Source organism: Aythya fuligula, chromosome 5 (assembly GCF_009819795.1).
Source record: "Aythya fuligula isolate bAytFul2 chromosome 5, bAytFul2.pri, whole genome shotgun sequence".
NCBI lineage: Eukaryota > Metazoa > Chordata > Aves > Anseriformes > Anatidae > Aythya > Aythya fuligula.
This window is the reverse complement of record NC_045563.1, coordinates 59,983,033-60,010,734: the sequence shown is the minus strand read 5'-3', so window position 1 is coordinate 60,010,734 and position 27,702 is coordinate 59,983,033. Positions and strand designations below refer to the sequence as shown.

Sequence of the window (27,702 nt, the reverse complement as noted above, 5' to 3'; positions counted from 1 at the left end):
TCTATCTGCCAGCATTGATAATTCTTTTCATTACATTTCTGCCTGAGGACACCAAATTGTGGACTAATACTTAAAACTAACAACACAAATCTGAAAGATGCAATTTTAAAAACAGATTGCATAAAGCACTGTAAATTAATAATAGTTTTGATGTGTGTGAAATACAAAAGCAAGTTCTTTTCAGATCACAGGTTTAAAAACAAAGAATCATATTGGGATCTTAAGTGCCTAGCTTTGCAGTGGAGACTCAAAACAAAGTGGAGACCCTGATCCTCAGGAGGGTATTGAGTGTCTTGCATTCCCATACAAACTCAGTCTCAGACTGTTTCCTCTTTGACTTTTTTTGTTGGGGTAATATGGATAGGTGATGCCTTAAAAACTCTGGAACTTTTATAGTTCTGTGCACTCTGTGGAAGAAAATGGTGGTGAAAACTGGAAATAAAAAGGCATGGCTTCTATCTTCTCTTGCTCTGATCTAGCGTGTACAGATAGCTCAGGAGCACCTCATGCTGTGGGTGAGATCTGGAAAACTTCTTTGAGTGGCTGCTGTATGGAAAAATGTGTTGACAGTGAGACTATTATTCCAATGGAGTACAACTGTTCAGATATCCACAATTTAGACTGTCAGCGATTTGCAGAAGTGGCCTTGCTTGTTCCTGGTGATCATACATGTTGTCCTCAGAAGATCTGTAGTAAGTATTCTTTAATGATTATGAATATTACTCACTGAAATTTGCAAATAACCTTTCGCTGTGTTTTATTTTTCTATTACACATCCTATTTTTGAAGTGTATGGTAATTATTTGAATTTATAGATTGTGCAGAAAACTGTAAAATCTTTGTACCATTGGCTAAATGTCTAGAGGGATTTGGGGGAAAGGGAAAAGGAGGTAAGAAGTGTTCTGAGAACTGAAAAAGCTGTGATTATTTGGTATGTATTGTGTTCCTCTCAGCTGTACAGTCTAATGATCTATTTTAACATCCAAATACAAATCAATGATATAACTAATTATTAGAAAAAGATACCAGATGACTTTACAAAGTCGACACTAAAAAAAAAAAAAAGGTTAAAAGCTTTTATTTTATATTTTCTTATTTCATATTTAGCTTAGAAAGTCCATATTCAAAACGAGTTGCAAATTTTCCTGTTTTGGCCAGCTGGGTTGATATTGTTGCAATGAATTTTCCGCAATATATATATATATTTTTTTTAAAGTGGAGATTTCACAAGAATTCAGCTCTCCTTTAATTTTGCCTCCACAGAGAGTGTGGCAAATACTGGACACTTCCAATCTTGGTCTTTTTTTGTTTGTTTGTTTGTTTGTTTTTTGTTTTGTTTTGTTTTTGCTAGTTTGTAGTGTTTCTTTGGAGATTTGGGGTATCAAACTGCAAATACTGCTTTACACTACTCAACTTATTAATGCATAAAGTAGTTTAGAAGTTGTCTTTTTTTTTTCTTTCTCTTTATGAAATAGTTTGTAATCAGAGCCTTTGTGAATCCCTAATCCCAGAATGTAATGGCTTGGAAAAGCTGGTCACTTACTACAGTGAAGAATCCTGTTGTCCCAACTATGTTTGCGGTAGGTTTCTTTTGAAAAGATAACACAGTTTACTGTGTTATCAGGTGTGGCAGTAAACCAATAGATCAACTTTTTAGCAAAAGAAAGTTAACTTAGACATCATTGTTAATATGCCAATTTAAAAAAAAATGTCTTTCATCTAAAAGCTCAGGGTTGGACTATGCCTTGGTTGGTGCAGACATAAATGAGTCTTTTGTTTAATGTTCAGGCAAGGATGTGTGTATCACTTTGTGATACAAAATAAAAGGATTTTGTAGTATTTCTCTGCTCTACATTGTCATTTCTTACACATATAGCATAACTAAAGAGGAATGGTGTATTTTACGTAAAGAAATAATCTGTTGTGCTTTTTTCAGAATGTGATCCAGCAAAATGTGAACCAATGGAGCAGATGCCAAGCTGTCAAGAGGATCAAACACTAATTGCTGCTCGGGTAGAGAGTACCTGCTGCATATCCTATATATGTGGTACGGAATCCTGGCTTTCTGAGTCTTTAAGTGTTTTTGTGTATGCAGTGATGCCTGCTAATAACTTCTCAGCTAAGGTTCTTTGTACTCTCCACAGCTCTCCAAACACAGTAAGGCTTGAAAGTGGCATTTAGGTTTACAGAACATAAGAAATGGCAACAACCACCAAAAATCATAGAGTGGCTTTGTGCAACTGAGTAGTGTTCTTGGGTAATGTGATGGTGGAGTCCATGGGTGAAGCAACTGAGGGCTTTTGAGTGCCTGTCCGTGCACAGTGTGTGGACTGGCTGTAAGATTGTTTTATCTGAAAGAAGACTGAAATTGTATGTGCTTTTGCTCCCTATATCCTGGTGTTGTATCAGGTGTGGCCAATCTTATTTGATGGGAAATATAACATGAGAGAATTATGCAAATTTATTCAGTTTCCTTGGGGTTGACCCTTAACAACTTAATTCAGTAATGAAATTGCACTTTTGGTATCAGTTTAGGAGCTCTGTTTGTTACCATAGAGTTGTTTTCTGTAGGAAAATAATGTGATAATGATATGTCCTGTAGGCTTCTTTTGAATGGACTCCATTTTTGCATGTAGATTTCTATGAATCATAGGCTGTCGTCTTGAGTAGCATTTCCAAGTGCAAAAATTTGAACCTTCAAAGGAAACTTTAAATACACTTCTGTTATTTACAGTATTCAGGGAGTCGCTTTGAGCATGTGATAGCAGCATGCTGCACTTGGTTTTTCTCTGTCCACACAACGTCCTTCTGTCTCTTTTTTGATATGATGTCTTTGAGTAAATATCAGAATATACCTACTGTGGTTTTGCTATGTGTTTAAGTGGGAGGACAATGCTGGGCTCACAGGAAATGCCTTTAATTGTGGATCAAAGGTATTCTATAGTCCTAGCAGAAGAAGCACTCGTGAAAACAACAGGGTGAGTTGGCAGGAGAGAAAAACTAGGAAAAAAAAATCATAACAAAAGAAATTGCGAGAAAATCCTGTTTGGTATGATCTGACTCACAAAGAGTTATTGCATTCATTCCATTTAATAGAAGGGACAAATAAAAGGCAAGCTGCACTGAATATTAGCCACTTGTGTAAGGAAGGAATGACTTCAAAGTACCTCTGCTCTCTTTCATATGTGTCTGCGAGAAACTTACCGGTATGTGTTTCCTAGGCAGTAGTAAAATTTCTTCCTGTGTTTTAGATTTAAATAATTGTTTTCTCCAGCATGCGGGGCTTGCTCTGATCAAATACCCAAATGTCAAGAAGGAGAAGTTCTTATTGTGGATGACAACACCACAGAGAGATGTTGCCCTACATACCAGTGTAGTAAGTTTGACTTGATTTTGATATTTTAAGTAACAGAGAACATGGCAAATTTTGTAGTGTGGATGTTCAGTGCCAAAAAATGGTGGGTTAGAGAGAAAGCTCCATTGTGTATATAAGCAAGCTATAATCTGTTTACTCTTTCCTTTTAAATCTTGACATGCCTAAAGCATTATCTGAATATATATATATATAATGGAGACAAATTTCAGACCCCAAATTCTGGAGATTTAAAACTGTTTTAAATATTTGCCTAGGACAGTTGTACTCAACACTACTATTACCTCATGGCTAACAGTTAAATTTTGATCATCTGTCTTTTCAAGTAGGATGTTTTCTAAAAGTATTCATTACAAATAAGCCATTTAGTATCTCTTGATTCATATTACTGCTCAACAAAATATGATGACCTTCTGTTTATTGGATTTTATTTCCCTTAATTTTAGTTTGTGAAATACATCGTTGTCCTGAATTCAAGTGTATGCTAGGCATGTCTTTGGTGGAGGTATGGAGCCCAGAGAAGTGCTGCCCATTTCGGACATGTGGTAAAATGACTTTTTTTGATTTTAGTTGATTTAGAAAATAAGACACTGACAAGAGCTATGGCTTCCTGGGGTTAAGTCTTAAAAATTAATAAAGACATAGACTTTAAGTTGTGCAAATGGTTATCTGCCATGTTTACAAACCAGTTGTACCAGGGTGACCATCTTATGAACAACCAGTGTAAAGTCACAGTTAGTAAATTATTTACAGCTTTAAAGAAAAATAAATTGTGAGGTGTTCACAAGGCAGGAATTTGACAGTTTACAAAGGTGGTAGTATATCATACATCTCTCTGTGATGCCTTAAACACAATTCTCCATTTCTTTATGTTGATTATAATGATTATCATTGATTCAAAATAGCTAGAGGCTAGAATAATAGTATTTTTTTTCAACATGTTCAGATGGACTGCAGATGATAAAATGCTGTAAATTGTTCTCATATGTAAAGGTGGTCACAGAAGCTGGTATTAGTTTTCAGTATGTATTAAAAAACAGATATAATTCTGGACTCCCCAGGTTGGTGTATTTCAAATATGTACCTGCAAGGCTTCTTCAGTGGTGACTTGAAAATGTGGAACTTCTGTTCTCTGTGATGCTCTGTTTTAAAGAAATTGCATATAACTTTCTAATTCATTGTTTCTGTAATTGTATTTTGTTTTAGAATGTGCATGTGAAACGATCCCTAAGCCTCAGTGTAAACTGGTATGGAATCCATTGTATTTACCATTATGCTTTTATTGTTTTGTTAATACAAATATTTGTTAGTATCTTACTAATAGTTTTATCAGTAAAATATGGAATGGCATGTCATTTTTTTTTTTTAATTGTTTTACAAGAAATTATTTCAGTTTTTAAGTTTTTATGACCATATGCTGCTCTGAGTATTCATAGAGCAGAACTGCTTTCATGAATCCAAGGACAGAATTTTGTTCAATTGTCGGAACTAAATGCTTTAAAGCTTACTGTTTAGTTAATATTATTTGTCATAGTGCATATGTTAATCTGTATCATGCACCCAGACCATTGACTCAGCAAAACTTTTAAAATTGTATTCTACTGTAATTTGTTCTGCATTGCAAAAATCCTTATTAGCATTGCTGGCTTAGGCTCTCGGTCAGGACTGGATATTTTATTCAAAAAATAATACTGCAGTGGGAATAATCAATAAAAATTCTAATTTGAAACTATAGGCAGGAACTGAAAATAGTACGCAGTTGTTAGTTCATTTTATAGATGAAGAAACTTAGGCACAATGAATCAGGAATGGGAGGAAAGTCTTCAATCGCATGCATGTCAACTATAAAAGGAAGAATTAAAAAGTACATGTATGCTGTTGCGATACTATTTACATCCATTAAGTTACTCCCTGAAAAAATACGCTCCACCCTGTATGGAGAGTTGTGTATAAAGGCAAGCCAATGCATCATGTTGTTGGCCTGCCATAGTCTTCTTTGTCCTACGTATCTCCTGTACTGACACCAATGACTGCTGCTATTTTTCAGGTGTAAAAAAAATAATCCCATTACTAAATTTAATGTCACTGTGCGTGATCAAAGTAGAAACCAAAGTAGATTTCTAGGGGCAAGAGATACTGTTATTCGAATCCTGGAGAAAAGGTGTTTACAAGAAAAAGATCAATGTAAATGAGCAAGCACTGTCATTTTACTTATCTTTTTTTTTTTTTTTCCTTTCTTTTTTTTTTCTTTTTTTTTTCTTTTTTTTTTTTTCTTTTTTCTGGTTTTATACCCGTAGGGGCAGAAACTTCAGATAGACGAACAGTTTCAGAACAGTACAGAAAATATCTGTAACTGTGTTAAATACAAATGTGGTAAGTCTGAAAACAATTTGATTGAAAGAAACACCCTTTTAAGTGCAAGGTAATTATAATTAACTATAAATTGTACATCTGAGCTTTGAACGTGGTACATCAGAGGAAATACTTGACTGACATAATTGACAGCATATGAAAAGACAGGAGAATAGGACTGCTTTCTAAATATTTAGTCGATTATAGCTTGTCCTTGGATTCTTATATTTCCTACAACAGGAGGTCTGTGCAGGGAAATAGAAGACAGAGTTTAGGAGAAGTTGGTAAGTGTTGACTAACCAGCCTAAGCGTTAATGAGTTGGAAGGAAGAATCCAGCAGGTGATGTCCACGAATAGTCCCACTAACACATTATGAGACAACTCAGGAGTTGGTGGATATGCTTACATGTTTTATATGATCAAGGAGGTAGCATTGAGCACCATGCAGAATTCATCTTGGCACAGTAGTATCTGAGAAAATTCAGGAAAAAATAATTCCTGGGTGACACTCAGTCGGCCAGTGAAGTTGGGATTGTCTTTGCATAGATTTCTACAACAAAGGTGTACTTCTGAGCTATTTATCCTCTGCTCCCTCAGAAATCGATGAGGAGCAATAGCCATCCTCAGGCACACTTCCTATCCTAAAGCACAATTCAAATCAGCTGAAGTCTGCACGTCATTTTTGTGGTACTGCTGATAGAATTTTATTCACTTAGATTTCATCATCCATGATCTTTGAAGTAATTTGACAGTTGTAATGAAGCATTAGTTCATTATTAACAGTTTACATTTGAAAATCTGACCTATATTTCTTGAAGAGTTAGAGCAGCTTTTTCCATTCCCATTTTACTGTTTGAAACATTTTTTAAATATTCCGATACCAAGCTAATTGTCCTGAGTGAGCTGTTTGTTTGTTTGTTTATTTATTTATTTATTTATTTTTCTTGTAGTGAGAGACAAAGTTTGCCTGAGTAATGAGAGAGGTGTGCTGCTACCTGGACAGAAAATTGTGGAGCACAGTCCAGATGGCATTTGCCATATTTCTTCTTGTACAAATGTGATTGATCCTTCTACTAAATACTACCAAATAAACACATCATCAGTAGCCTGTGCTGTCAAGTGCAAAGCTGTAAGAAATTCAGGATTTTAGACATTTATGTTGTGATTGTTGGTCTTCATTACATTTTTTTTTTTCTTTAGTAGATTATAGTCATGGGAACAAGATAGAAAAAGGAACTATGAGACCCCCCTCTAATGATGTGTTACCTCTCTTTTTAAAGTCCTAAATTCACTGTGTGATCTATTCTCCCTCAAAATTACTCATTTTGCTGTGAAAATACAAGGTTAATTTGGGTGACTGGAACACAGAACAGACACAGTAGAGTCAGTAATAACCCTACTATTGCTTCCCTTTAGAAAGACAAGTGGACCTTATTTTACCTACATTTTTTGAAGCTGAGATCATGTTTAGGGAGGGTTTTGCACTAGCTTGATGGAGAGGTGGTTTGAAGGGCTGGACAGATTTGTTCTCCCCTACAGTGCATAAGATTGCAAGTTGCAGTACCATCTCATGCATTTGAACCATCTACTGAAGGGGCCCAGTGCTCGGTAGGATCCCATACAGAGTACAATGCTAATCCTTAAAGGACTAATAGCATACCGCCACTTTGCATCTGTAGCTTTAGCTGCACTGTGCTGTAAACTGGCACAAGTGCCAGACATAGTAGACTTAATAAGAAGTCAGTAAGAACTGGGAAGAGAAAACAGATTAATTAAATAAGAAAATGGTGTCTTTATAGAAAATATGATCCATAATCATAGAAATCATATGGTTTACTTTCTAAATTATGTATGTGCTGTCTAATGTGTAAAAAGTCATAATTTCAGTGGTTGTTGATGTAACCTGTCAGGCTAACATTTGAAAATGATAGAAAGACCAGTTCATTCTCCAAGTTGGAGATTCCTTCCCATTTACTTCAAGCAAGATCAAAGGTACTTTTTAAAAGGTTCCTGAATGTACAGAGCACATAAATGCAAGTTACATGTTTTTGAAAGTTACTTAAGAACTGTCCCTAAAATCAGATACCCCCTCCCCCCAAAAAATAATAATAATAATAATAAATCTTCCCATTACACTAATAAAATGTCAAATTGCACAATGGTGTCATACAAGGATTAATATATTTGATTTTGGCAGAACCAAGTCTATCAACCTCCAAAAGATTTAACAACTTGCTGTGGTAGCTGTAAGAACATGTCATGTCTTTACACTTTCAACAATGGAACAGTTGCCAATTTTAAGGTAAATTTGTAAATATCTTATTCTGTCAAAATATTCAGAAGTAGAGAAAAAAATCATGTAACAATCTACATACATTGCTGTATAAATTGTTCAAGTAAGAGCTGTATTTGGCCAAATACCAGGAATAGCTCTGAATTTATACAACATTGTTTTTTGGAGAGTCAATCATATAGCTGTCTATGAGGACTAAAGGATTTTGATATACCAGAGAATAATAGTAAACCTGACTATTTTATAAGCTGTTTACATGATTTGTGGACTTTAAGCTTTGTACTTAAACAGAATTTCAAGGTGCATCTAAATCATGTTTTGCAAGTCTTACAGACAAAATTGCATTCAGTGGAATTGTATAATGAATATTTGTAGTATTGTTTTTCCTGAGTTGCTGTGTAAAGATTCTGTTTTTCAATTTTAACAGCCTGGTACTATCTGGATTTCAAACTGCATCAGATATGAATGCATTAACACAGCAATAGAACCAGTTCTAGTTGCATCTTCAATTGGCTGCCCACCCTTTAACGAAACAGAATGTGTGAAGGTCAGTGCTTAATACATCGTTTACATTCCACCTATGATTTATGATTGCATGAAAAGATTAACATTGACCAAATACTTTCTTACCTCAAGAAGGAGAAATCACACATTTGTGCAGTGCCTGATCTTTGAAGATGAAAAGCTCTACCTATACTTGTATAATGTACCACCAGACTGCCCAGTTACACAGATGAAGAGGCCAATTTTTATTCTCAGAAAATATTTTCTATTTTCCTGGAGGCGTGTAATATCAAGATAGTTCCTTAAGCAGCTGTCTGAACTTGGAAGATTTTCTGGGTTGAATAACATCTTTATAGCTGACTTTGGTGTATGGCAATTTGATTTATCATGATGGTCAAAGACATTGAAGAAAATGATAGATTGTCCAAATATCAGAAAAATCTTTTCAACAGTGAGACTAGTGAACTAGTTTTGCAGGAAAAGCAAAGGTTCTTTTGCTTTGAATTTGTGAAATGAGGTTAGACTAAGTGGCAGCAAATGTATGCAGGAAGAATATCTCATATTCTTCTGTCTAGTTCTACGTTTTCATGCAGGTGGGAGGATAGTTTCCTTCATGAATGATGGTACACAAGCAGGGAACAATTCTAAAATAACTAGGTAGCTGTAGTTCTTCCTCACTGATAAAAATGCGTTGGTTCTTCAGAGTGTCAGTCACACAGCTGGCTTACATGTTTTTTTTTTTTTTTTTTTTTCTGTTCTAGGCAAATAAAAAATAAAATAAAAGTTTCTCACATTTGTTCCTGTCCCAGAATCCAGTAACATGTGCTGCTGGGACCTAGTAGCTAAGTACAAAGTTTGTTGCTTCTTTGTTGCAATGTGGTAGATACATATCAAAAAAAAAAAAAAAAAAAAAAAAAAAAAAAAGTTGAATAGCTGTCATTTGAGGCACAATAGACCATTATTCTTTAATCTGGATAGGAAAGACATGGTGAAGAGTTAAAGCAAAGTGATCATCATGGCTTGAGATACTGAGATGGACATCAAAAAATAGACTCTTCAATGTAATCCCATGAGAGTTTTAAGGCTACGGATATTCTTCTTGCAGTACCCTGTCAAGTGCTTAATGCTACAGCACAGAAGACAGCCATGACACTCCATAATGAGAAGAAAATGGCCTCTCATTTAGATGAGACCTGTTTAGAATTCAGAATCAGTTTTTTGTGATTGCTGATATAGCCTCTGCAAGAAATCAAGGTTTTGTTCTAAGTACCATGGTGTCAAACTTAACTAAGTAATTCCCTTTCCAAATCTGGCATTTTGTTAGATAATGATGTGTAGTGGTATTCACTGACAGCTACTTAATAACTGATTTGTATTTAAAACTGGCAAGTTAGTTCATTTACAGGTAAGCCTTCATCAGTGCACTGGTGTCCTGCATTTGCCTGAATAAAGTTATAAAGATGTAACCATAAATTGTGGAGTTTATCTGGAAGATTTTTCTAATAGTGTAGATATGTAGGAATGAATATTTGAAAAAAAAAAAAAAAAAAAAAAAAAAAAAAAGAAGTGTTTTTTCCTCTCTTTTTTATTTGTATCTTGGTCAGGTTGGAGGCTATGTTGTACCATTCCTGGAAGGATGCTGCAAAACATGTAAGTGATAAAATGAAATTCACAATTTTCCACTCATCAAAACAGGTCTGTCTGATTGGTTTTTACCTTAGAAATAAGTTTGATGCTTTACTGAATGGAAGCTTGATTCTGATCTCGCTAATCTCAAAGGACGTGTTCTTTTCAGTCTCACTTATGTGAATACTAGTGAAGCTAATGGAGTTAAACCGGAAAAAAAATGATTTAACATTGTTGGTTTTACTACACTGATACAGATTGTGGCTGTCAAAGTCACTAACATTACTACCTTAAGAATAGTGTAGTTCTCATGTAAGTCTCCTCAAAATACTAATTACTGCATTTAATATAGTAAAAGCTACTGTGTTTTGGAAGGTGCCTTAAAACATGCTTCAGCTACATGAATTTATTTGTATTTGAGAAAAATGGAGATTGATCTATGCAGTTTGTAAGTTAATGCCATAAATACTTAACTAATTGTAGTATTATCTTGGTTTCTGTTTATAAACATAATTTAAAAGCTTTCAGGAAACTTTTAAAATAACTTATAAAGAAAAAAATCCACTTTTACTTGATTACAAAGATGTGTTTTGACATCTATGAGAGCTAGTAAAGGTGCTCTGGAAAAAAATAAGATAATTCTCTACAGAATATGTTATAAATATGCTAATTCTTAATATACACCGTGAGCTAAGTACATTTTTTTCTAAAGATCCTGGTACTTAGCTGAAACATTTTGGCTGATTCAGTGAAGAATTTATTACACATTTTAGTACAAAGGTTCTTGAAACTGTGGAAGATCTGCTCTTTTTTTTTCTTCTTCTTCTTTTTTTTTTTTTTTCCTGTTCCCTGTCACTATGAGCGAATGGTAATATCTTCATGATTTTTTCACTCTAATGGACCTGTGTTATAAGCACTTGTTGCTAGTTCTGTAGCCAATTCTGCATTGGCTCTTTGAGATTAGTTTTTGAGATTATCTGACATTATTGTTCAATGCCTTAGCGGCCATATAAACCAGTTTCTGGATAAATTTTTATTAAGATGGTTTAAAATCTATTAAGCTCCTCTTCAGCAAGGCAGAAGATACTGCTTCTGTATTTAGAGAAAGATCATAATCACACTTAATTATTTAAGACAAAATAAAATTATTAATGGAGGACATGCACCACAGAATACAATTAAACACTTAAAAATACCCAGTGACTTCTGCAATTTGCATTTACAAGTACATTTACGTCATTGATTTCACAGCTCTTTATAGATAGCATGGTCAATGAATCATGTAGTTGAGTCTGACTCAGAACAAATCTGGCATGAGAGCTATCAGTCAATTGTAATTTGTGTGAGACATTTTATGAGAACACATCAGCATGTCATTTTCTTTTGAACTTTTCTTTTTCATTTTATCATTAGAAACAGTTGTGATTTTTTGCTTCAATTTTTAAAATGAAGTTCTCTGGGTAAGCCCCAGGAGTTCCTTGAAAATCCAGAGAGTTTTTACCTGCACTGCTCACTGTTAAAAAATAAAATAAAATAAAATAAAATAAAATAAAATAAAATAAAACACTATTTCTTTCTTTCAAATCAAAAGAACAACTTGAATTTAGGGTACCAGCTTGTCTTAGTTATACTAATGTTAGAAATAACTTTTTGGAAGACATCTGTGATTGCACCAGTTAAAGAACTAAAAATAATTGGCCCTCAATCTAATCCTAAGCAGTATGTTTGTTCCTGGTTTTGACACTATGCAATGCAAGTAATATAGACTTTTATAGGATGAATTCATTTCTCAAGTATGTTGAAATCCAAAATGTTTCACAGCGATAGGGAATACTCTGTAACACACTGTTCAATATGTAATATTCTTACCAGGTTCTTCAGTGTCAATGTTCCTCCCATTCCTTGTTAGCCCAGTCACTCCTACAGCCTATGCTAGCTGTAACACAGGTACATTTTCTGTAAATAAGTAGGATCAACCCAAACAGCATCATTGTTGATTTTCAACAATGTACTCCCTGATAGGAGCATCAGGCTTTATGTTGTCCAGTTCTGCCAAAAGCTGCAGTGTAGTACAACTTGCTCATGGTTTGGAATGACTCACTTTGTGGTTTGGTTTTGTTTTTCATTTTGCACTGCGTGGGCAGTGCATTGTTGTTAGCCAACAATATACTGTTGGTAGTAAGCACCTGAGTAGTCTTTAGCTTGCTGCATGTGTAAAATTGCTGTATTTAAAAAATGTAAGCTAATTCCATGATGTTTACAATGCTGTAGAACATAGAGACTAATAGCTCTGCTTGTTGCAGCTTATTTAATACATAGTGTTTTTGCAAATGCTGTAGCATATAGTTTTGCTTCCAGTGGCATATTCAGTAGAAGTAGCTCTTTCCCTTCCCTGTCATAGTTAGGACAGTATACTGAAAATAGCAAGCCTGTGTTTACTCCATGAAAATCTGAGATTTTCTTTGTTCTTTTTAATCAAGCATAATAACTTTTGCAGTTGTAACATGGTATGAATGCAGTTGTTTTGGCATTTATTTTGTGAAAACACCTCTCCATGTTTCTAGAAGAGAAATAACGTTGACTGTGATGTTGTACATTTTTTTGTACAGTGAGTGATGCATCCTTCATTAAATTTCACTCCTGACTCTAGGAATACTACTCTGAAGTCTAGACTGCTCCTTCATACTGACATCAGTTCAAGTGACAGGGGTGTTGTGAGTTGACACAAAAAAAACACAAGGATTTTTGACCACGCAGAACGTGAAAAAGAATCTCATTATAACGTGGCCAATATATGATGCTCGCATGCTTTGTAAGACTGTTCAGGGCAAAGCACACCATGTTGTAGAGCTCATTAAAAGCCACTGGACATTAAAGTACATACATGGAAATACTTCATATATTTATTTCTTTATGAGATGTGATGTACTTTCACTGTAGCCCAGATGACATCATAGCCACAGTTGCACTTAATTCCCCATCCTACACATTGTATAAAAGAAGAAAGAACATGTATAAGACTGTGAGAAACACGAAACAATGGTGAGTATTCTTATTTTCAAAAGCAATTTTTTCTTCTTTTCTCAATTTATTTTTCCTTAAGCAAACATCATTCAGTAATAGTTAAGCAATCGCCAGCTATTTCTGACTGTAGATTTTTATTTGCTTCCAAGCAGATTCATTGCTGTCCTTTCTTTCATATTCTAGAAACTTCTGCTACGCCAGAGTCAGTAGCAGACTCTTATGTTGTTTAAAAAAAAAAAAAAAAAAAAAAAAAAGTTTATTTTAGGGAAGTTCAAAAGCAATTAAAATAGGGAACTGGATATTGAGCATTAAGATGTAATAAACCTCTGTCACAGTTCAGTGTTAGATATTGGTCAAACCAGTAAGTCTTTCATTGTCCTTTTTGGGAGCTAACATTATTCACCTCTTGTAGACATCTTTGGATTTCTTGGCTGAAAGAAAATGCAGTTCAGTAAGTGGAGAGTCATGTGAGACTACATCATAGTGTGTAAAATCCATGAAACTGTGGAAGCAGTTATAATGGAATGAATGGTTTGGTTTTCTTACAGATCTTCAATGTGATGTGTTTTCTTCAGCATTCAGAGGATCATCTAAAGAAGATACTGTGCTTTCTGACCTCTAACAACTGAACTTTGGACTGACCTTTGTTGGTTTTCATCAAAATGCCCTGGATTTTCTCCTTAAATCAAGTTTAACTGTTTTACTTTATTTCATGAATTATTTTTTATTGTTTTTATTTCATCCACATACTTTGTACATACTTTTGTGAGAAAAAGATGTGGGCATAATGGTAATGAAAATGTAAATAAAACATTTTATATTGTTTACTTGTGTTCTTTTTCTTGTTGAATAAAGGTGTACAGAAATACAAAGTCGTCGTTCCCCCCGGGGTCTAGTTTTCTATGGATCCTAGTGTTGTGTCCATTTGAAAAAGTATTTATACAACTGGAATTCAGTAATTACTATTAATGTTTGTTACAGTTATTTAATAGAAAATACATTTTATTCATTTTTAACAAGCTATCTCACCAAAGTGGTTGATCAGTTTTACAAAATTTTATGAAAGGTATGGGGGGGGCTTACTCTTAAAAAGCTTCTGAATGAGGAATGAACCTTTTAGAACTGTTATTGGAGATACAACAAGACAGATACCTTAGTGCATGAAATAGAGTATCTTAAAAGAATGCTTTCACTTAAATGGATCGTATAGCAAATGTCACTTTGTCAAAGAAGATTTGTGTATTTATTGATGGTATTGGGTGTATTCTTCTTTGCCTCTTGACCCCATAAAACATTCAGGAATGTTCTTGCCTCTGAAATGTTTAGAGTTTTGAACTGATATTTTTCAATCAATGCCTGTTTTGCAGGCAAGGAAGATGGAAAATTCTGTAAAAAGGTGACTGTTCGGATGACTATTCGCAAGAATGACTGCAGGAGTAACACGCCAGTAAGTAAACAATTATCACAATTTCTTTTAATAGACAGAAAAAAAAAATAAGAAAAAGGAAGAAGGAGGACAAAAATTCCACAGTGGTATTGTCTGCATCTCTTTTTCTTCCAGAGATGGAAGTCTCTGTGCTTCATAGAACTGTTTAAATGTTTCCCTATATTCTCAGCAATCATATTTTCAAATAATAAGATAGATGAGGATGTAAGTCCTGCTTTTGAATGCATTAGGCTCATGTTAATTTAGTGCAAATCCAAGCTCTTAGTTCACCCTACAGTGCAATTATTATATCCAAATTAACTTTGATATGACAGACACTTGCCAACGGTATAGAGCTAAAACTACAGTAGATGTGTTTAATTTTCTGTCTGTGTAGGGAAAGTATTTAAATGCCAACAAGAAAATAATTGTGGCTCCAGAAATTTGTCTTTAGACAGCAGCAGAATAATGTTGAAATGTGTAAGAAGAATGAGACACTATCTGTATGTCTGCTGAATGATTTATGGTAGGAAGACACCAACAACGTCCTGCTGGGCAGTAAGACAGTGTGAGCAGCAAGAATAGTGCAGATGTCTGGTGTGAGATGTCTAAGAGCACCTGAAAAAGCTGTAATGGAAGAGTATAGGGAAACAGCTGTAACCTGCAAAATGACACTGAGTACATTTTCTCGGGTGAACTGTTGTGCAGCCAGAAAATTTAGTTTCAGCAATAAGAAATGCATCAAACATTGCAAAACCTGACTATTGAACTTGAAAAAAATATCAGTTTCTGTGCATGATTCTGTTACAGTCTGTATTAGTTTTTGTGTATAATTAATAATAGCAATCCTTGGCTTTCCAAAGGATTGTTTCTTTATTTTCTTCCAATAATATATTATCGTTGCCAGTATAGTAGCACTGCATTGGTATACCACTGAAATTAATTCCAGAGAATTATTGTTGGAACATTCAGTTTTACGTTCAAGTCAAGGTCAATATGAATACTTGAAAATTCAAACCCCAAATTGTTTCTGTGTGTCTATTAATAGTGAAAATCTGCTGCGTTATTGAAGAGTAAATGGAAAGTCATCATTAAGCTCAATAACATAACAATTGAAGCCTATCCAGGCAACATATTTTAGTGTTTATTATTCAAATGTAGTGGAGTTTTGTAGGGGGCTAGAATAAATATCCCCACATTTTTAATTGCTTTGCAGTTGGATTTGGATGCTTAATTTCTTTAGACTCTCCTAACTTTCTTTCATAATTGCTTAAATTTGCCAGTTATTCTTCATATTTGTTACCAGGTGAACATTGTTTCTTGTGATGGAAAGTGCCCATCTGCAAGCATTTATAACTACAACATCAACACATACGCAAGATTCTGCAAATGCTGCAGGGAGCTTGGACTACAGAGACGAACTGTGCAATTGTATTGCACCAGTAATTCAACCTGGGTCAGCTATACAATCCAAGAGCCTACAGACTGTTCTTGCCAGTGGTCTTAAGAATAAATAAACACAAGGAAAGAAAACAGCAAGCCCAGCTGTTCCCAGCATAAGATAATTTGAATACTTTATCTATAAAAAATAAAACATCCAACCCACTGAATTTTAATAGCTTAATGTTAAAAGATAAAGGAACAAAAATATTTTTGGACTCTTCTAAATTCCTAAAGAATGGCTTTGCATTGTTTTTATTGTGGTTTGTCTTCCTGTTTCTTTCGCAGGGATTGTTTTAAGACTTTTTGTGATGTGTGCCAGCTTAAAATGTAATTTATGTTTAACACACCACAAGAGAAAGCACACCATCCCATTGTTCTCTGTCTTTGTCATGCACCCATTCCTGCTATTTGGCAGCAATCTATTATTTTGAATGTATTGTAATTGTGCAAATACATTCAGTGTCTATTAAGAAAAAATGTTCGGACAATATGAGAATTTTCAGTTTAAATCATCTTCCTATAGCAAAGCTGAATATGAATGGGAAATTAAGTTACAGATTTTTTTTATTTTATTTTATATATATATTTTTTTTTAATCAGGGAAACATTATCAATACTAATGGCTGTATGTAATATTCCCTGGTAATAATTTCAGCTTTTGTAGTGTATTTTATATTGTATTGAAAAGCATTATGGCCAACATGCGATGTGTGGGACAGATGGACTGCTTTAGGTTAGTCATTAGTAGTAACTTTTTCTTTTTGCTAAACGGTATGTAATGAACTGACAATACAGTGATTTAACAAATGAAAACCGCTTTACACTCCTTTATATAGATAATATTTTAAATGAACGCAGTTATCTTATGAAATGCACCATATTTAAACTGTTTCTTTAGCAGAATGAACCTTGTTTTACTCTGATACTAAAGATGTGAAAATTCATTAGGAAAAAAACAAAACCAGGATTATGAATCTGTCTAAAGAAAAATGTAAGTTGAAACTCTGTCATCCATATAAGAGAATGCAACTTCTTATGTCAAGTGTTTGATATTGACAATGTACAATTGTAAGGTTTGGAATTTCAAAAGCAATTTTGTTTATGAACTTAATTAACGTTTTGTTGTAATGAACTAATACTTTTTCTCTTCTAAATTAATGTTGCTGTCCTTTTCTATCCTCACTAATGCCAAGATGCAGCGAAAATTCAGTTGCTTTAATTTTGTAGATCAAAACTGAAGATAGCAGTGATATATGCTTAAGGCCCTAAAATATAAAAATAATTCCTGGCGTAACTTGTTTGAAAGTTGTTTGTGTGCAGTTAATCCAAAGAAAAATGTGTTGTTAAAATCAGCCATGAACAGTTTTGATACTAATTTTGTATACTGTACATTGCATTCTTACAATATCTAATAAACACCAGGGAGTCTTATTTTGTTACAATTAATTTTGCTGTCATTGTTGAAGCAGCTTACTGTCATGTGATTCCATGCATGATGTGTACTAATTTGCTTTTCAGCAGTGCATATGCTTCAGAAAACTACAAACTGAGGAGCAGAAAAGTGCTATTTACAAGACATTGAGAGCCGAGCTAAGTCTTCAAGAGCCTAAAATGCCAGCTTTTGTATTTGCAAAGGTGAACTTCAGCTGCCCTTTATACCAGCTGGCAGATGTCATCCAAGAGGGGAGGAATTAATAGAAAGCAGTTTCTTTTGCTTTCAGGCAAGATGGTTTTCAGTGCAAAGCGCCAAGCACCATATTAAGGGACTGAACAAGACAGGAATTAGCACAGCTATGCTACTCTCAGCTGAGGCCACATTCCCTGCTCTTGCCCCTCATGCTAATGTGAAAATGCTCATTGCTTCCAGCAGCACAAGGCAGTTACTTCAAAAGCCATTTAAGTTCCAGACTTTCAACTTGTGGTTTTAAGAGCAAGTTAATACTGGTTTCTGTCATGCAGCGAGAACAGGAAGAAGAGTGTGGCATATCCAGTAACTATAATCAAACACTGATATGCTTCTACTTCGGGAGTAAAATAATAAACATTGTGTTAAGTCCCTACTTCTGGTTTTGTAAACATTAGGCTTATGCCGAGAGAAACAGGAGGAAAGATCCAGACTGCCTATGACAGAGGAAGCCACTTTTATCCCCTGATTGGTGTTGAATTCCTTCACAGATGCTTAGCCTGTCTGTCTGTGGTAAGTTCAAAGCAATCCAAGCCCTTCTTGTGTATTTACCTTACTCTCTGTTTGCACAAAGCAACTCAGATGGAGAAGGATTTGGCCTTATTCACACTTCCGCATCTTCAGAAGCCAAGGAGACCGTAACTTGCTGTGGATTTCATCTGACCTTCCCTGCAGGAGGCACGTGGATTGCACCAAAATCTGTGTCCTAGAACAACTTTAATTTTCTTTCTTACAAGTCAATCGCCTTCTGTTTGGTTATGTAGGTGAAATTTAAAAGATATACAGCACCGAAATTTTGCTCTTTAGGATAAATCTATTCTACCATCATGATATTAGTCTTGGCTGTATTACTCTTAAAGGCAAGGAAGCACTTGACTGTAACAAAATACCGAAGCCTCTACATAAGTTCTCATAGTGATGAAAGTTAATCCTGCAATTGGCACGTAAAAAAGTCAGTGGAAGGAAAACCACTTTCTAAAAGTATTGCTACAGCAACAGACTGCATTGTTACAGTTGTTACAGCAGGGTGCTGCATGCTATTCAGAGATGAAACCGTAACTGGGTCCTCCAGTGAATTCAGCAAAAATGCCCTGTAATATTTTGTAGAAGAACAGTGTCTACTTAGGGATCTAAAAGAAAAAATAAAATAAAATAAAATAAAATAAAATAAAATAAAATAAAATAAAATAAAATAAAATAAAATAAAATAAAATAAAATAAAATAATAAAGAAAAAGTAAGCTTGGCTTTAAAAGGCTTGGGCTGCCTCTGCTGTGGCCAGGCCTGCACAGCCCTGCTAGCAGTGGACTTGAGGAAGGTTTCATCAGGAGGTGTGCCTGCACCCACCAAGCTTTTGGACTGCTCGAGGAAAGTGAGGCCTGTGCTTTCCAGGCTAACTGCACCTGCCGCTGGGCTTTCCACCCACAGGGCTTTCCACCTTGGCAGTAGCCTTGCCTTGCCTCTGGGTGGGAGCAGCACTGTGCATTGGTACCAAGTGATTCTGTAGAGAGGGGTACTGGACTTCAAAAAGAAAAAAAAAAAAACAAACACAACAACAACAATAACAAAAACAAAAAACTAATCCACCAGGTGTCTATCCAGCAGATACTAGGAAGTTTGGCGAGCCACCTCAGCAGGTGACTACTGGGATAGCAATGAGGACAAAGGCTCAAGCAGAGCACACTGCTGGGCCTGGCTCTTCCCAAAATGCTGACCTACACTAACTGAAGCCTGTTTCTGATGCCACAAAAAGGGTGGAGGTGGTGGGTGCTGTGTTGTGATCAAGAGAAGAACAGAGGGTGCTGTGTGGGGGGTTACTTTCTTGAGCTAACCCTATTTTTGGAAGCAAATGAGTGGATTGTTGATATGGGGCCAGGGGGTTGTAAAGCTGGGGAGAGAAGGAGTGTGGCCTTAGGAGGCTGTGGTGGGGGTTTTAAGGGCTTTCCTCAGGGTTGGTTCATCCTGTGGGAGAAAGATTTGAGAAGGTAACGTGCAATAAAAGCTAACTTCAAGAGGTGAAAGGAGTAAGTAAATGAAAATGTTGCTGGTGTTGTGAAGTCTGCTTTTAAAACTGTACTGAATTTTACTAGCTTGTTGGTGTAGCTTCTTAATTTGGTGTAGCTTCTTAGGTTCTTAAATCTTCTAGGAGAAGTCAGTCTTGGTGGGAGAGCAGGCTAACTTGCTTCTCTAAGTCTGGAGCTGTGGTAGCTGCTATGGGAGGACAGTTGCCAGCCCCTAGTATCCTCTGGTTCTCTTGTAGAGCTTTGATTTTTAAGGCTATCTGCAGAAATGGACTTCTAGAGTCAGCTTAATTTAGCTTTAACTCAGAAATGAAGCTCAAGTGATTGCTCTAAACAAATGATTTCTTAACAGTTTTTTGGCTTCTGACAGATACAACTAGGTGTGCTGGAAAGTTGTTTGTCCTGAACAAGGGAAACAAATGAAAAGGTAGGCAGTGGACCCTTTTTTGGTTTTATTTTCTTCTTGATCTCTAGCATAATAAAGAAGAACTTTCTGTTTAACATTTAATCAGTGATTTGCATGTGAAAACATTGCTTGTTTGTTGTGGTGCTGATTGCTCATTGGTACCTCCTTTAAAATACTTTACTTGCATTACCTCGAGCAAGCTTACTCAGCCATGAATCACAGGACAATATAAATGATTTGGCAGCTGGAACTTTGAGTATGATGAATACTGGCCATTAAGAAAGGCCTTTTAAAAAGAAATATAATGATATCAATTGTGCTATCTAAACTCTCATTGTCTGGGTTATTAGTACATGCTCTGGTCTCAGAGTAACAGCCTCTTGAGTAATGCTTTCTGTAATTAGTGATACTGCTGCCTGGTAAATTGATTAATCTAGAATATTGGCATCTGTTGGTCTGCAGTTTAATGTGAACTGTTAGTCACAAGTTAAATAACTTGATTCTCCTCAGATGGCCTTGCAAGTATGCAGTCCATGAAGTCAGACAAATAACATTCAAAAACAATCATCTTTACTTTTATCTCTGCTCACATCATCATCTCTCTCCCCAGTGCAAGTGGCTATCCATGAATAATTAAAATGAGGTAACAGCTGCTATGCAGATGGTGATTTTGGGGAAAAATCCCCTCTCAGTGTGATGAAGACATCTAACCTCTTTAGAAATTGTACCTGACAGACTGTCATCCCCTCAGGACTGCTTTCTGTGCAGACTTTTGACTGAGGCTTTGATCGTGTCAGCTGACTTCAGCTGTTTAAAAAATAGATATCTGAATTAACTCAGTTGTCCAGGCTCCATCCATCACCAAATAAAGAGAGATGCTTCCAGGGAATGACTCATCCCACCCTAAAAAAAGGGTCTAAGATGGATTTAGTGAATCATCCTTCAGATGTACCAACTTTCCTTTTTGCTGTAGAGAGAACTTGGATGGCAAGATGTAGTTAGGCACCTTATTGTTAGGTCATTAAAATTAGATGGAATGAAATTCACCCTTAGTGGCCCAAGGCGGCGTGGTAGACTCATAAGTCAGTCTCATAGTATACATGGAGTATCTTATCTGCCCTCCTGATGGGTGGTGAGGAATGAAATTACTTGAATCACGTAAACCTGAATATAATGTAATGTGCTTTCTGTAGTTTTTCCTGTATGTCTTTAACCATACTCATTTATTATGACAACTGTACCTAAACTGTACCTGTGTCTATAGAGCTGAAGAAAGACGTCATCCATGAAAGATGTCATTGATGCCAAATCTTCAAGATGGGAAGGTACAGCTAGCTGTATTCATTACCTGTCCAGCTGTGTTTGTTAAGATGCGATGCATTTATCACTATCACAAGGTGTTATACTAGCTGAAAGAGATCTCTGAGGTGAGTGAAGTTTAAAGAACTTCTGTTTTAGCAGCCTTTTGTTGTGTAGGTGTTGTCTTGAATCTTGAGAAATTATTTGCAATCTTGCATTCTCAACTTGTGTTTTCCAATATGTTTAAGCTAATGTGATTTTTCATAAAGTTATGAAACCTGTTTACTAAGTGTCTTTGTGCTCTAGCTCTTCAGGGTGTCTGGAATTGAGTTCTAGGTAGCAGGAGGGCTTTTCTGTACCCAGGCCTTTACTGACCATTTCATTGATATGGTCACCAAGGAGCAGATTCAGACCTCAGTTACATGCTTGAAAGGACCATCAGTTTTGGTGTTTGGTTTTTTAAAGACTGGTGTTCGTTCATAAACTGAGTATGTGAGATTTGTCAAAAATGTGCTTTGTATAGTAGAAGACAGGAAGGAGGGGAGAAAAAAAAACTTATAGCAGAGCCTAAGCACTTTATTAAGATTTCTTTTTGATTAATAATGCAGAAGTCTGATCTTAAGCATGAAACATCAAAGGCAGAACAGCTGGAGTAATGCTTAATGTCATGAGTATGCCTGCTCTTGATCACTTGCTTTTAATCCTCCCAGTCTCTTCTGGACCAAGTTCCCTATTGAGCTCCATGTTGACTTTTCATTTTTATTTTACTGAACTGGGGAAGGGGGTGGACGAAGATATCTTTTGAGATGAGGGCATCAAGAATCTTAGTAGACCTGCTGTCTCACCTTGCCATATACACAGTAGTGTGCTTTGAGAGCTGAATTTCCACACTCTGTTTCTGATGCGTAACTGGATACTGTCACTGTGGTCTGTCCTTATATTTGAAAGTGATGGCCCTGATGGTTTAGATAGAATTTTTGGTGTTCTCTAATGGGGAATATCTTCTTCAATTCTCTTCCAAAGCAACTATGATAACCACATTCACCATCCGCCAGCCTAGAGGAGCTTCACTCCATCTATGCAGCAGCATGTGGCACAGGCTTCCTGTCATACTGTCTGCCTCTCCAGGCTTGCAGCTTCATCCGCAATCTATCACTTTATTTAATTTAAATAAAAAGGTGGTTTTCCAACAATTTTCCAACAACTGCCTATTATTGATGTGGGTTTACCATGTGTATCCAGTCCCTGCTGTCCATGTGCTTTGCTGGTGCCACCAGAATAAGATGCAACTGGTCAGATCAAGTCAGAAAGGAAGCGGCTGGAGACTCCTGCTGTTCTGCCCAATGCCTCTGGGATTCTTGATGTAGAGTTCTAGCTTGGAATTATTCCTGCCTGATATAGCCAGAATTAAATCTGGCTGTGTCTGTGCTTTCTTGGCAATGTGGTTTGGGACTTGTCTGTGTGGCTGCAGGCACACACAAAGTTCAATCTCTATAGCAGCCTGGGTGAGAAGCTTTGAGCTGCCCACCAAAAAAAGTTGTAGGCCTTTTTGTATGTTTATTTTTTGTATGGTTTTAAATTTTTAAATTACATACAAATTTTTTTTGTATGTTTTTAAAGCAGTTGTTTATTTTTGTATGTTGCTTATTTTTAAGCAGTTGTTTATTTTTTTGTATTTTTTTCTGTAAAGCAGTTGTTTATTTTTTGTATATTTTTAAAGCAGTTGTATGCTGCTTTGCTTTCAAAATACAGTATTAGCCCTTCATTGCATGTTCAGTGGGAGTTGGTAGTCTTGCCACTGTCCCATCCATACGTTGTGGGCTTCAATAAGGAGTATGGGACCTTCAGGTAGCTTTGGTAGTGGGAGTCCTGCAGTTACCTATGATGGACATGAAAAGAAATTATGTCCCTAGACCTAGTACTTTGTAAGTATTGTACTTAAACTAATCTATGGAATTAAACTATTAAACTCATAGAACTATTTCACATTTGTTTCTCAGCTCCATAGCTGGCAGGGGAGAAGAAATGGGAAGGGGGGGGGGGGGAGGGTGCAAGAAGGAGGGAAGGTAGATTCCTTAGGCTTTGTTTGGCTGTACCATAGCACTTCTAAATCTTCTGTCAACACTGGTGTGACGTTGCATTCATTAAAAATGCACGACCTTTTTAAAGATCCATCTGTTATACAAATAAAAATAAGGCAGCCCTATAGCTTTATGGTATGCTAATCCTGCGTAGCCGTGGCCTAATTATCAAATGATTTCATGCTACCCTGGTGGCAGGCAATGTCCAGACCACTGAACACTTGCTATGGATCTCTTATTAAATCCCTCTTGCACAGTTTCATTCATAAATTTACCATGGCTTTTAAAACAAAATAGTTTGCTTATACAGCAATATCAAGTAAGGCAGTGTGTTTCCAGAACACAGCAACTTTTTTCAGATGCTCTGCTTCATGCATGACTGAATAATTGGTGGCAAACTCCGTTATTGCTTTCTTTTACCTTAAGTGGAAGCTGTGCTGTTGGTAGGTAATACATGCTGGAAAGCTCAAAGGCTGGATGGCCATGTTTTACCCAGGGCATACCTTTGTGAAGCTTGAATGTTCAACTGTCTATACCAAGCTTCATTTTGGTGACTTTTGTCCCAGGTCAGACACAACACTCCTAATCTGCACCCATTTTCCTGCTCTGTTGTGGCCACACTGGAGCTAATGCGGAGGTGTCAGGTCCCGGTATGCTCCTCTGATGTTCCTCCTGTGCTGCCCAGTGTCAGCTCCCAAGGGAGATGTGGTGTATTAGGGCATTGGAACATGCCACATTACACTTGGAGAGACAAAATCCAACAAAAAATGCATTTTTGTTGGTAATGCTGTCATTATAACATTGGAAAAACTTAGAGTATTGCTTGGCAGAAATGACTGGTGAAATGGTGTTTATTTCCACAGCCAGTTTTTTTTTTTTAAACCGTAGACTTAAGTGCAAAGGGCTTCTTCCCAAGTGATCATGAAACCATTAACTCCAATAACAACTGAACTATTTAAAAAAGAAGTGAAGTGTTTGTCCAGAGTTAACTTAGATTGCAATTCAGCCTAAACGATTCCATGTCATCTGTGCCAGCATAGTGGCATCTGGTCACTTACAAGATAAGATTTGCAAGAAATCTCCCCTTTTCCTTGTAATAGGGAGTGATCCAGTAGTGTCATTTTCTCTGAGCTTTTGAATGAGTTATGAATGCTTTCTCACTGAAGTATATGACCTGCTCATTGCTCACTGGGCCTGATGTTGTTACTGTGTCATTTGAAGTCTGAAGTAGGTGATGTTTGCAACATAATCTTTGAAATAAGATACTGCTGTTCTCTGTGAAAGAAAATGCTCATCCAGAATGTCTTAAGAAGTGTTTATAGGATGTGGAATTCAAATAAAATAATTTGAATGAGAGGTGGTTAGGGACGGGCTGGGAAATGGAGCCAGGCTGTGCCAGTGTGCAGATCCTCTGAAGTCATGTGCCACATTGCCAGACGGCCGGGCCCCAATGTCAGCAGAGGCTAGACAAACACAGACAAGTTAGAAGGGATATCATTAATATATATGTATTTTTTGTCTGTGGTGCCCCAAAGTGCCATTCTCCTTTCTGAGTAGTCTGAAAGCTTCTGCAGTAGAGACAATAATGAAAAAGCCCCCAAGTAACCACAGCAGCTTTCTTCCATCAGCTCTCTCTTCTGCACCTCTCCTTTTTTGTCCTCTATGCCTGTGTTTTTTCCACCATCCAGCTGGCATGTAGTAGCTACATAATGGTGGGGCTTGGCTGAACTAGATTGTAGGGAAGCAACTAGGTCTAGGCAAACCAGGGGAATTTTTACAGGCTGAAGGGACCATCTTTGTCCTCTGGCTGGCCTTTGCCAAGTTTCTGTTCCAAAGCTTTAAAAGTGTTAGAAATTCCCAGGGAAATAATGATATACATATATATCATTATATATCAATAAATATATATATATACTTATTTTTAATTATAGGACAAGCGAAAAACTCTTTCAGCAGAGATCCTCAACAGCACTCTGTAAATTCAGAGAGGCATATGTCGCTTACAGGAAACTGCTGTCTAAATTACTTGTCAAAACCACAAAATTCCAAAGTTAGGAAAAAATTAGCCAAAACCTGTTACTTGCTCCACAAAGAGCAAGTGGTGGTGGGAGAGAGCAGAAGCAAGTGCCCGCACCCTGGTCTAGGTCAGCCTGGTCAGCTTCCAGTCAACAGGTAACTGGAACAGCTTTCACTTGATGTTCTGATTATACTGCAAGTGTGTATGCACTAGGTGTAGTATAATGTATGTATATGTATAGGCACACAAGGGAGAAATGGTACTGGTGGCCAACAAACAGCTCTGAGTAGTCACAGATATTTTCTCCTTGTACCTGTTGAATGTTTCACTAAAACACCTTTCATTTGATATACGCATCTGTTTATAGAAGTAGGTCAAGCCAGATTATCACTGTATAATGTGATATAATGCAGTTTTTTTATTCAATTTTATTCAAAGCACTAGTTACTAATTAGATTTTCAGTTCATTGACCTTGTTGTATCTCTGGATTTCAAGATGTTAAGAATATTTTCCGAATGGTCAAATCTCATATTTAAAATTCTAATGTATTTTACATAACATAAGAGATTTTTAGTACCAGAAAAATTCCATTTTCTTCAGTCCAGTTTCAGGTTCCTAACCTGATTTTCTGGGCTTAATCCTCTTCCTGTTGAAATCAATAAGTACATTGTAATATAATGATTCACGTTCAAGGTTCAACCATAGAAAATTAAGACTACATGCTGATTTTACTGCCATTGTTGAAAGATGATCTCTTAAAATGTGTAAAAACACAATAAACTCTTTAACTCTTTCAGCCCTATTCTTTTTTCTTCGGAGCATCTAACACAAAAATGGACCTTAGCTTTAGACCTAATGCTGGCAGAAAGATTTATGCTGAGAATATTTAGATACATATATGCTTGTGGTTTCAAGTGCTTTGTTGAGGAGACACAAACGCAAAGGTGCTGTCAGTCACTGAACAATGCAGAGCATGACTTGAGATGCCAGGAAAACCATGGTCTACTCTGTGCACCTTTCCTGATGTTTAGCTGTCATTTTTTCTTTGTCTCAGTTTCCCCAGGTGAAAAATGAGGATGATCCAAAAAAAAAAAAAAAAAAAATCCAAGTCTTTTTTTTTTGGTATCTGTAGGTTAAAAGACATCCAGGTTGGAATGTTTTTTTCTTTGTGTAAAAATTAGTCACTTATTTCAGTAATGTTGCCTTCTTTCCTTAAGTAACACATATTAAGACTGAAAGCAAGTGGGGTGTATTTTATTCTTTTGGTAGCAAACAGTGTAGTTGTACTGTAGAAGTGTGAACTTACATTTTATTTTTTAACCCTTTGAGAGTGCTGGGGAAGAGCCTCAGCCAGTCTCTCTTGCTGGAATGCACTGGATATGCTCTGAAACTTTGGGATGACGCCTTGTGATGCTCTGCGTGAAGGTCCCACAGTTGAGAAGGTCCTGTCTGGTGCTTGTGGCAGTGGTGTGACTGCATGGAGAAAGATATTTTATAATGAGCTTTAAGTTGTGCTACAGGTTGCCTTCAAATGGCTCTTTTGGAAGCAATAAATGCCACATCTTCTGCTTTGCTGCAACCACAGGGTGGATGAGAGGGGTAAAGTCTGTCCTTGACTGACCTGGTTAAGAGTGGGGACATGGTGTGGGCACCTGGGCACAGGTTCATCTGGGAAAAGTCTCCACCACCTCTTTGCACTGGCAGTATCTAAGTGGGACATTAGAATCCTGGTACCACCTGGCTCCTTCCTGGGAACAAAAGCCAATGCACATCCTGTAACTTCTGTTCCTTAAACTGTGAAATTGCCTGCTAATGAAATAAAAGCACATGCAGTCTCTACTTAGATATATGTTCAGATATATCCGTAGTATAAGACAGTGCTTTTCCTTTCTTCTCCATCCTAATTGTCATACCCACCAAGGCAGGATTGGCAGGTTGCAATTACTCTCCTCCTCATCCCCAGGTGCTGGCGCATAATAAATAAGTAAAGATTAGACTATTTTTGAGGAAAAGGTGCAGAAACAATGGCTTTTCCATGTTACATCACTGAAACTCCACTGAGGAGAAAAAGGCTTAAAAAGGTGAAAGCCAGAATAAGATAAAATTTGCTTTCCTGTGGCAGCGTTCTGCCTTGTTAGAAGAAATGAGTTGAC

At 36.4% G+C, this 27,702-nt stretch overlaps 1 protein-coding gene across 1 annotated transcript in view; it reads left to right on the top strand.

The window, feature by feature from the left end:
• Nucleotides 1-16,105, top strand: part of OTOG (otogelin) — a 106,747-nt gene extending 90,642 nt beyond the window's left edge. Inside the window, exons 43-55 of the mRNA XM_032188562.1 lie at nucleotides 480-692; nucleotides 1,476-1,580; nucleotides 1,937-2,047; nucleotides 3,275-3,376; nucleotides 3,820-3,918; nucleotides 4,580-4,620; nucleotides 5,671-5,746; nucleotides 6,676-6,854; nucleotides 7,923-8,027; nucleotides 8,446-8,565; nucleotides 10,127-10,172; nucleotides 14,540-14,619; nucleotides 15,905-16,105. Coding sequence (XP_032044453.1) covers nucleotides 480-692; nucleotides 1,476-1,580; nucleotides 1,937-2,047; nucleotides 3,275-3,376; nucleotides 3,820-3,918; nucleotides 4,580-4,620; nucleotides 5,671-5,746; nucleotides 6,676-6,854; nucleotides 7,923-8,027; nucleotides 8,446-8,565; nucleotides 10,127-10,172; nucleotides 14,540-14,619; nucleotides 15,905-16,105 — 1,478 coding nt within the window. The remainder of the gene's footprint in view (nucleotides 1-479; nucleotides 693-1,475; nucleotides 1,581-1,936; nucleotides 2,048-3,274; nucleotides 3,377-3,819; nucleotides 3,919-4,579; nucleotides 4,621-5,670; nucleotides 5,747-6,675; nucleotides 6,855-7,922; nucleotides 8,028-8,445; nucleotides 8,566-10,126; nucleotides 10,173-14,539; nucleotides 14,620-15,904) is intronic.
• The last annotated feature ends 11,597 nt before the right edge of the window (nucleotides 16,106-27,702 follow it).